Consider the following 11,134-nt stretch of genomic DNA (forward strand, 5'->3'; position numbering starts at 1 on the left):
CACTATCTTTGATTCTATTGCCTATTTGTTTCAAGAAGAGAACAGCGGCTGCAGCAGTGCAGGCTGTGCTTGAGCATGACATCACCACCGCAACAGAGGGAGAGCCTGTGTTGAAAGAAAATTAAAACAAGATGAAGGTTTCCTATTGTTTTCTTTTTGTTGCTGTTGATTTCTGCTGGATCATGACCAAAAGCAGCCTGAGAGGGAAGGGGTTTATTTGGCTTACATGTCCAGATTACCATCCACCGTGGAGGGACATCAGGGCAGGAACAGAAGCAGGGACAGACAGATGCCATGAAAGAGCACTGCTTACTGCCTTGCTCCCAGGCTCGTGCCCAGCTGCCTTTCTTAGGCCTCTCAGGACCCCTGCCCAGGGTGGCACTGCCCACAGTGGACTGGGTCTTCCCACATCTCTCATTAATTGAGAAAATGCCCAGACTGGACTACAGGCTAATCTGATAGAGGGATTTTCCCAACCATGGCTCCCCCTTCCCAGATGATTCCAGCTTCTGTCAAGTTGACAAAAGACTAACTGGCACAGGTTTGATTTTAAATAGTGATATATCTTATCAGTATTATGATTTAAATGTTTCTAACAGCATGATGTTAATCCTCATGAGGAAGCTGTCAGGAAAAATTTTGGCAGTTTTATTTAAAGATCAAATTCAACAATTTGATAGGATTTTAGCAAATATTTATTGTAATACAGAAAATCTTCATCATAGTATTGAGGTAATTTTAATTATGTTTTTAATTATAGGTGTGAATTTCTTCGAAGTAAGAAATCCTCGGAGGAAATTGCCCAGTATATTAAAAGCTACGAGGGATTTGTCCATGTCACGGTAATTCACAGCAGCAAACTCTTCCCACTGGTGTGGATTCATTGAGAAGTTTTATTTTCTCATGGATTCAAGCTCCTGCATCTCATCTGCAGAGTGGAGCCGCAAAAGTCTTGTCTTGCAAAGCTGAAACCATGTATATGTGAATTTTCAGGCTGCCTTTGGGTACTTCAGCTGCCTCCATCCTCCTCCCCCACTGAGCTGGCTGCCCTTACTTCCTTCTGTTGCTTCTGTCTGGATGCCCTACCCAGTCTTCTGTCCTAGTACCTGGTGACAGCAGGACTCTCAGAAGTGGCTCCTGCCCCTGGTTGTTTAGGGTCTACACTAGTAGGGACTTCCCAGTGGTAAGCGGTGGGACACTTAGCCCACACAGAAGCCAAAGGAGAATGTAATGGCTGATGACCCAGAGGCTGTGTCTGCAGAGAGCAGGCCTGAGAGTCTGGGTGCAGTTTTCTCCGAGGGAGAGTTGCTCAGTTGGAAAGGTCCTTCTGAGGGGAGCTTCCTTCCCATGGCTCAGTTCCCCCTGAGCCAAATGCATCTGTGTGTGTGACTGCAGTTCTGTTGCTGAGCTGTGTGTCTGTTGAGAGTGACCACTAGAAAGCTCCCATTTGCACAGGTAAACATTCGCTGCTGTCTGTACTGCATAAAATTCCTGAGATCAACAGAAATCAGACTAAAGGTCTGCTTTGCCAACACTTCTGCTGCTCTAGTGAAATGTCACTTCAGTGCTGGGGGGCAGCGGGTCCTTCAGTTGCAGCTCACAGACAGATATATATTTTATAAATCAGTCAGTAACCTGAATTTCTTTCTGTCAGGGAGAACATTTTGTGAATTCCTGGGTCAGAAGAGAATTACCTATGGTGTCAGGTAAAACCTCAGGCACTTTCTAAATGCTTTGTTTGTTTCTTTCCTTTTTTATGCCCTGTCCTCCCCCATGTCTGTGTGTGCACATGTTTGTAGGTGATTTTGGAAGCCAGACAAGGATGTCATATCCCTTGGAGCTGGAGTTCCATGCATTTGTGAACGTTTGTGATGTGGGTGCTGGGAATTGAACCTGGGTCCTCTGGAAGAGCAGAAAGTGTTGTTTGGCACTGAGCCATCTCTCAAATCCTCATCAACTTGCTTTAACAATTACTTTCATGAGTGATTCCCTGCTATGTAATGACTGGATTGTTTTTTGCTTTTATTTTATGGGTGGCAGAGATGGTTCTGGGCTCAAGCTCACTTGCTCTCTCAAAAAGAACTTGGTTAGGTTCCCAGCACCCCTACGGCAGCTCACAACTCTCTAAGTCCAGCTACAGAGAATCCAATGCCCTCCTCTGACCTCCATGGACACTGCACACAAGTGGTGCAGTCAAACATGCAGACAAAACACATACATCAAAAATAAAAATAAAAGAATCTTTAAAAGAAAATTTATGTTCAGTTACTTATTTAGTGGGTCCCATGTGTGAAGGTGCAAAAGTCAGATGAAAATTTACAGGAGTTGGTTCTCTCCTTCAACTAGGAGGTGTCCAGGAGTTAATTAGGAGGTTCAGGTTTAGAGGCAAGCATCTATACACCATGGCTACTGCTGAGTAGCTTAGTGTTTATTGTAGGTAACCATAGTTAACATAGTATGATCTGTGCTGTAAGTGATATTTCCCTTCAAACAACTAAAATCTTGGATAAAATGTTTTGGAAGCATTTTCAGAATCTTTCCTATCCCAGACTGGCCTCAAACTCAAATAATCTTGACCTTTGAACTCTTCTTGTTGCATGCTGAGACAGAGTTCTCGGGTGCTGGGGAGGGAACCCACCGAGGTCTTCCTGAATGCTGAGAGAACGCTCTGCAAACTAAACTACAGCCACAGTCTCCAAAGCATTCTTGATTGGCCCAGTGCACTGTTAGGAAACTGAGAAACATTCACACTGAGATGAGGTGACGGATCTGAGGACATTAGTCACTTGGCTACCTTGAGCAAGGTCCTTTGTTTCCACTCCAGCACCCAAAGAAAACAAGACCTAGTGTTAGGGTTTCAGCTCAGTTACAGAGCATCTGCATAGCAGTTAGGACTATACTCTGAGTTCAGTCTCAGCAAGTTCAGGGACATGGGGACAAGGGCAGTGGACACAATGGAAACAATCATAATACAGCAAGAATTCTATGGTCAACTGAGTGTGGTTGCTCAGTCCTGTGATCCCTGCTCTTGGAAGGGGAGAGAGGAGCTCAAGTCCAGGCTTGACAATGACATTGGATTAGAGGCCAGTGTAGGCTACATGACATCCTGACTTACAAAACTGAGAGGAATACATTCCTAAGTTAGCTCCAGTGTAGAGATCCATACTTGAAATCCCAGCAGAAAGAAAACTGAGTAAGAAATATTACAAGCTTAGGCTAAACATAGCAAAAAATGGTGCTCCCCGCCCCCATAAACATGGAGCTGAAGATGTTTCAGCTCTTCAGAGATTTTGCTGTTCTTGCAGAGGAGTCAGGTTCAGTTCAAAGCACCTACATGGTAGCAAATTACAAGAGGCTCTAACTCCATCTGGACAGGATCTTACAACCTCTTCTGGTCACTTGGGGCCCCAGGCACACATTTGGTATAGATGCATAAGTGTATGAAACATACTCACACATGTACACACACACACACACACACACACACCCCACACACAACATCCTCTGGCTGGAACCTCCATTGTCCAGTAACATGCTAAAATTCCAAACACAAAGGAAAAATAAAGGCAGCCAATGTTTGTTTCTAGGCCTTTAGAAAGCAGAGCTGTTCCTTTGGCCGTTTATGCGAGAGCCTACAAGAATGGAGATATTGTAGGCATAGGGAATGGGCTGTTCAAAACGAGGCCGTTCATGAAAGTTTCCATAGCAAAACTGGAGTTGTCTACAGTGTTACCCAGCATGCTCTTGCCACTGTTAAAGAAGCAACATAAGGTTATGATTACTGGGAAGAAATTTACTGAGTATATTTTGCACATTAAGAACTATAAGGGGAAAGGCCAGAGCAATGAGTGCAGACTGCTTTCCATGCAAACAAAAGGATTCCTGTTCTGTCTCTAGAACCCATGTGACAAAAGCCAGGTGTCACTGTTGTGCATTTGTAATCCCAGGGCTGGGAAGGAAAAACACTTGGAATTCTAGGGTTGGACAACCTAGCCAGGGAATGACAAACTCTCCCTAACAAGGGATAAGTAGTGAGGGTGTCCTCTGACTTTCACAGTGTGAACCGTACATGTACACATACCTGCACACACATGAACACACACAGAACTGTGAGTCCTCAGTTAGCTTCCTGATATAGGGAAGGAAACAATCAGATAAAGAAGGAAGCCAAAGAAAGTCTGGAATGCCAACCTGCTCCAACCAGAGAACCCACGGTGTGGGCACTAAGAAAGCAGCGGGACCTACTCCCTATGACCTTGTGTCTTAATAGAAGTCAAAAGTAAAATAAAAGGTTTCTAAACTGTAAAGATCTTTTTCTTTATTAAATCTAAGTGTGATGTGCTTTCCCAATGAAGTATGTAAAGCAGCAAAATCAATAACAAAACCCTAATCCTAGGATTAAGTGTGAACACAGGCAAGCTTTCATCTTGAGAAATTTGTCAGAACCAAGTTAAGGGCAAATTAATTTTCAAGTCCTCACAGCGTGGGGAAGACATGTAATGGTTCAGAAGCCAGGATGAGGCAGAAATCTAGTGAAGAACCACAATGTGGTCATCTCAAAGAGCAAGCCATCACCATGACCGTTTTTCAGGAGCCACAGGGAAAATTGCATTTCTCAAATCCTGACACTGACTCTAGAAACAGAAATCTCTTCTGCTTTTGTACTGTCCTTATGGTAAATGACCAAGAGATCCTCTTAAATTACATTTTGGCACATGGGTCACACGCAGACAGGAATAGAGTGGACAGAATGTCCCAGCCTTCACCACTCTGCTCCAGCAGCTCTGACGTGCTCCCTATTGGGTCTTTTCTTCCTTGTGTTTTCCTAACCTCCCTCCTTTATTCTGATGCGAGCACGGCACATCAGATCATTCCAGTTACATATACCGCTAACCTGAACTTTGCGATCAATCCAGTTGCGCTCACCTGCATCTGTTTTCCCAAGCTTACTGCAATGACAGTGTCTTCGCTAATGAAGAGCTAAGGCTGGACACTTTCAAGGACTGGCCCCACACGTCACCTGTGGCTGTTGAAGCTCTGGCCAGAGCAGGCCTTTTCTACACAGGTGAGCCAGCTTTGTTTTTCTTTATTTTTAAGTTTATGTGTAAGAGTGATTGCCTGTGTGTACGTGTGCCACTTGCCTGTGTGGTGCCCTCAGAGGCAGACAGGGGGTTGGGTCCTGTGAAACTGGAGTCACAAGTGGCTGTGAGCCATCATGTGGCTGCTGGAACCAAAGCCAACTCCTCTGCAAGAGCAGCAAGTGCCCTAGTGCTGAGCATCTCTGCCACCTTAGTCAGCGTTTGCATCACCACATTCTCTAATCCTGCTCTTGTGTCTCTACTGTGCTTTGACATTTGTCATAGATCTCTTTGGAAGCCCATACACCTTCAGTTTTCTGTAGCTCAGCCTCTGAACTTGTGGCCTCTCCACCGCTTCAGCTAACAGCCATATTCCACTGGCACAGCTGGTCTTGTCACATGGTCTTAACCCTTCATCTCTCCTTGCCTGCCTTCCTCGAGTCTCACGGATGTCATGCTGGCAATGGTCTTGCCCAGTGGTTGACTTTTGCCACAAAGAAAGTAAGCTCCATGTGGAATTTCTTTGATGCCCATTATCTTCTCTGAAGTAGATTGTTGCTGCCAGAAGCAGACATGACTCAGTCTCATAAAAAAGAGCCTATGTTATTAAAACTTCTTAAGTGCCATATTCTGTAGATCTCTGAACTGTTTAAAGATGACCTGTCTATCTAAAATATAACTTTGTTTGACCTTGAAAATATACCTAATGTGACTACAGGTTCAGTTATATTAGGTAACTAATTACTAACCGGAATTATCTTATTATCTGAAACAGTTGGTAATGATAACTTTCAAAGACTAGAAATTTGCCTTGCAATGTTGATGAGCTGTATAGGTAAAAAAATATTTAACAAGATTAGAAAGATATCTAGTATGCTTTAATAAAATTAATCTCAACTTTGTATCAATATACAAAATTTGTATACAATATACAAAGTTCAATCCAATGTAAAACATTTAGAACTAGGAGTTGCTTTTTAAAAGTAGATTCAATAATCTACCTTTTTATTTTATCATATCTATATACTCCCTTTTTTCTTTCTGAGTAGTCTCCATAATCTATCCTTTTATCCTATCCTATCTACATCTGTCAAAGCCTGCTCCAAGAAAGTCAGCCAGGGCTCCTGGAAGGGGGTGCTGAGGCTAAAGATTGAGAGAAACTGAGAGAGAAAACCTAGGATGGATTCAGGGGACTTCCAGTTTACTCTGGACAACCCTGAGTTTATTTCAGAGTCTGCTTATATCCAAAAACAGAACACAACAGAGCACAGCCAGTCAGCATCTAACCACAGACCATTCCTGTCCTTGAGCAAGCAGTTTCTTTTATCTGGATGTGCCCTAAAGTTTGGCATCAGCAGTATTCTTTCACTAGATAGTGTCTTCTTCTCTCATTGGCAAAATATTCTTTCCCATGGGCTTAATCAGAATTTTCTCACAGCTCTCGAGGATACTGGAGCAGGCAGAGGAAGAAAGCATTAAATCAAATGACTTTGAAGTCACAAATGACTCTAGATGGAAACTGAGTCACAAGTGGGCTCCCACATATATCCTCTTTTTATCTTGTCAAAAAAAGGACTTTGAATATAATTTTCTTTGTTTAGCTTTTTTCCTGATCATTACCAATAATAACTTATAACCAACAACCCTAAACAATGACAAATATCCATAATCCATTGAATAAGCAAAAAACTACCACCCCACCTCTTGGAAATGTGGGTATCGTATTCTTAAATTTACTTCCTGCTGTCTGGGGGTGATGGCATCTTTAGCAGAACCTGAAAAGAAAAATTTGGGTTAATTGTCAAGTCCTGGGAGAGATAGTTGTATCATTTTTTTGGTTCAGTCTATGTGTAATGGGAAAGTGCAGGGTTTGTCTCAAGTCCTGGCTAGAGTAGTCTTTGAGGCTGGATCATCTCAGCTAGCCACCTCAAAATTATTCTGAGAAGTTTTTAGTCCAAAGCTGATCTTTAAGTGGTGCTATCAGCAGAATGACATTATATAAACCAGGTTTCATCATTGTTGTAGGGCCCCATCTTTTTCCTGGAGACTTCAGAGATTATTGTAGGTAAATTTATTGTTCAATGTGGTAAACTTAAACATTATTTATATCAAATGGAAAGTTTGAATTTTGAATTTTGAGAGACCTGTATTCAAAGAAAGGCACCACAAAGACAAAAAAATAAGTAGAATTTGTGAAAGCAGAGTTTTGATAACATCAGTCCCTAGATTTTTTTCTTCTGTCTCACACCAGGTGTCTCTCCTAATATGAGACAGAAAGTGAGTTTTTCTTTTAACAACATGCTTGGATTTAGAGAAGGAGAGAATCACAGTCCAACTCCAAAGCCAGCTATGATTTTTGAGTTGGGACTGCCCTTATATTGAGAAGTAAGGTGGTATGTATGTTTAGGTAGTGAGATTTTACAAATTTAAGTGGTGTCATCAGTCAGATTTTACTTTGTTTGGTGATTATTTTTGAATAGCTATTTTTTTCTTCTTTAGGTTCCACCACATTCCTTAGCTTTCTGAGAGTCTAGCTTCATGATGGAGGTACTGGCAGGAGCCATGTTATTGCCAAAGCTCTGTAGGTCTCTGATACCACCAAGAAGCATGCTGTCAGCTCAAAACACCATTGAATTGTTTAGTGGCAGGGCCTCTTAAAAGAGCTGTAAGGTGTTTGCTACTAAAACTGAGTCAGGAAGCCTCTCTTAAAGGAGCCACACTTCTGATTGCCTGTAGCAAACAGAGCCTACTAGAGAAAAGATGGTTACCAGGAAGCTGTGCTTGACTCTGTTCTTGTCTGTCTAGAATTCTTTTTCTTAAACTTTCTCCGGCTTTATGTGGAAATTCTTGCCCCATTTTGGGTGCCATTTGTAGATGAAAGTTTTTGTCCTGCCTGTCCCACAACCATTCAGTCCTCCCAAAAAATGTAGAGGCTTATATTAATTATAAATGGTTTGGTCTATTACTCAGGCTTGTTACTAACTACCTCCTACCTATTGAATTAGCCCCTAATTCTTATTTATGTTTAATCATGTGGCTTGGTATCTTTACTCAGTAAGGCATTCTCGTCTCGTTTCTTCTGCATCTGATTGATGACTGCCTCTCTGCCTTTCCTCTTCCCAGAATTCTCTTAGTGTGGTTAACTCACCTATACTTCCTGCCTGGCTACTGGCCAATCACGTTTTATTAAACCAATATGAGTGACAAATCTTTACAGAGTACAAAAGCTTTATCACACAGCCCAATAATGTGAGAAGAGACAAGTGATTCTTCATAATCTAGCTTACATAGAGGCTTTTACATTTGTTCTTCTACCTTATCCCCAGCTACTAGTATATTCTTTCTGACTAATTCATTAAACAAATACTTATTGATTGCCAATGTCTGTGAAAGTCACTAGTGTCCAAATCAGACAGAAATCTTGGCTCTCTTGGAGCTTCTGTTTCAGATTCTGATGGCAAATCTTTCAGGATGGCTGATTTGGGAGAGGGTGTTCATCAAAGCACATTGTACTCAGGAGCATTCAGTGACTGTTGCTGACCACCACCCATTGAAGGACCAAAGTCCTGTGTGAGCTTTGCCCCCTGGTGACCTGTGCATGACTTTGCCACACAATCCAATTGGAGATGCAATTGGGATTTCACTAGAGAAATCTGAAGCTATGTGCTTGAGAGTTGACAGGAGTATGTGCTGTTGAACTGACCATATTCCCTTGTTCTAGGCAAAAAAGACACTGTCCGGTGTTTTTCCTGTGAAGGATGTATGTGTAATTGGGAAGAAGGTGACAACCCATTAGAAGATCATACCAAGTTTTTTCCCAAGTGAGCAAGATGAATTCTATTGACCTTGAATTACCTCCTTGTCTATGATTTTCCTGTGGATAGTCTCTGGACACTCCTCTGGTTCCTGATGTGAAGGATTCATGCTCAGATCTTCATCTCTTTCCTCCCATGATACCCTTCCAGAATACCTTTTTTTCTCATCATAGTTAGATATTGGTTTTGGTTGTGTTCATATACACACTTCTAAAGACAGGCTCTCTCTATGTAGTCCAGACTATTGTAGAAAATGCTATCTAGCATAGTAGGAATGGAACCCATGATCCTCCTGCCTCAGCTTCCCAAGTGTTGGCACTAAAGAGAGGTACCAATGTGTCTGACAATTCCCCACTTTTCTGGTTATTTTTGTTGTAAACTAGTTTTTCTATTCTTCTCCTTCTATAATCCTTTAGGGGTTTCTATTGCTATTGCCTAGGATTTTCCAAGTTGTTTTCTTTTCCCAGTACTGGGGATGGAACCAATGATTTGGGCACACTAGGCAATCCCTTTCCTATTGAGCTACTCTTGTCCCCTTTTCTGTCAATTTTGAAGTTTTTTATTTCTTTTCTACACATAAATAACTCTAGAAATGTTTAATTGCAAAACAAAATTTATTGTTTTAACTCAGTAATTAGAATTTTCAGAGATAAATATCAAGATATACAGATTGAAAAGTGAGTATTTCTGGACACAGTGGCAGACACTTGGAATCATAGGCTCAGAAATCTGAAAAAAGAAAAAATAGCTTTGTTTTATATTAAATGCTTTAGTATGAATTGTGTAAAAATCAATCTATTTTAAAAATCAAACACTTGTAATTGAGAAATAAGATCTTTTGCTATGGTATCATTTTGAAGGCATGAAAATCTGTAACAATGTTATATCTCTGCAGTCTTTGTTCAGTTGCACAGTTGTGTCCTGTGTGCATTGAATGCATACCTGAAATTGCACTAAATTGTCTTTGCATTAGAAATATTTAAGTCTAATTATTTAACTTTTAAATGTAAAGCTCTTTTTTAGTTTGAGTTTTTTGAAATGGGTTTCGCTATGTAGCCCTAGCTGTCCTGGAACTCACTCTATATATCAGGCTAACCCCATACTCACAGAGATCTGCCTGACTCTGCCTCCCAAGTGCTGGGATTAAAGGCATGCACCACCTCCCTGCCCAACTTAAATGTAAAGTTTTAAACAATTATTTAGCCTTTAAATTGAATAGGAATAATATCCCAAATTCTTTAAAATATTTTATTAGCATATGTTAATTATATAAAATAATGACATTTTCATATACATACATTATGACTTTTGCATATATATATACACACAATGTATTGCAATCACATTCAACATCATCCTCCAATTACCCTGTTATCTCCCTCTAGCTCCCCATAGTCCTCTTCTTTCTAAAATCATATGTTTGGGACCAACCCAGGGCTATGTAACAAGACCTATCCTCAACTATAAATAAATAAATAAATAAATAAATAAATAAATAAATAAATAAATAAATAAATAAATAAATAAATAAATAGAAGATTTCCATCTAATTTTGAAATTAGAAGATGTCCAAAAACATTTTTCTTTTTCTTTTACGTATTTTTAAAATATTTGCTGTTGTGTGCATGGGTGTTTTGCCTGCATGTAAATCTGTGCACTACTTACATGCACAGAGGTCAAAGAGGGCATTGGATCCCCTAGAATTAGAGTTGCTGGAGGTTGTGATCTATCTGATATGGGTGTTGGGAACCAAACCTGGTTCCTCTGTATGAGCAGCAAATGCTCTTGCACTGAGCCATTTTTCCAGACCCCACTTTTTTTTTTTTATTTCGATATGGAATGTACTAAATTGTTGGGAACATAGGGACCTTCTTTTTAATCCCTGTGATGGTAAATTGGGAGGCAATCTAGTTGTATTTAGAACTAGTTCTAGACTGTCAAGAGAGTTTTGGTTTTTGCGTGTATTATAGGGAGATACATGGAGGGAGAGGTAATCTGATTCATTGGAAAGTCAGGCTATACCTGGAGCTGGAGTGTGGCGGGGTGTGGTCTCCCTGCAGGGTGTAGCAATCCTGCTCCTCTCCACGAGAAAGCCAGTACAGCACAGCAGAGCTCTACTCTGTTCCCGGTAGGGAACATCAGAACAGAATGATCCATTTCTTCGCCTCTGCCTCTGCCTCTGCCTCTGCCTCTGCCTCTGCCTCTGCCTCTGCCTCTGCCTCTGCCTCTGCCTCTGCCTCT

General features: G+C 41.1%; 1 protein-coding gene across 1 annotated transcript in view; it reads left to right on the plus strand.

Moving 5' to 3' along the window:
- The window catches only part of Naip (NLR family apoptosis inhibitory protein), a 48,870-nt gene that overhangs the window by 11,125 nt on the left and 26,611 nt on the right, over nucleotides 1-11,134 (plus strand). Inside the window, exons 4-7 of the mRNA XM_005356419.2 lie at nucleotides 761-842; nucleotides 1,655-1,706; nucleotides 4,946-5,065; nucleotides 8,800-8,899. Coding sequence (XP_005356476.1) covers nucleotides 761-842; nucleotides 1,655-1,706; nucleotides 4,946-5,065; nucleotides 8,800-8,899 — 354 coding nt within the window. The remainder of the gene's footprint in view (nucleotides 1-760; nucleotides 843-1,654; nucleotides 1,707-4,945; nucleotides 5,066-8,799; nucleotides 8,900-11,134) is intronic.

Source organism: Microtus ochrogaster, chromosome 19, assembly GCF_000317375.1.
Source record: "Microtus ochrogaster isolate Prairie Vole_2 chromosome 19, MicOch1.0, whole genome shotgun sequence".
NCBI classification, from domain to species: Eukaryota; Metazoa; Chordata; class Mammalia; order Rodentia; family Cricetidae; genus Microtus; species Microtus ochrogaster.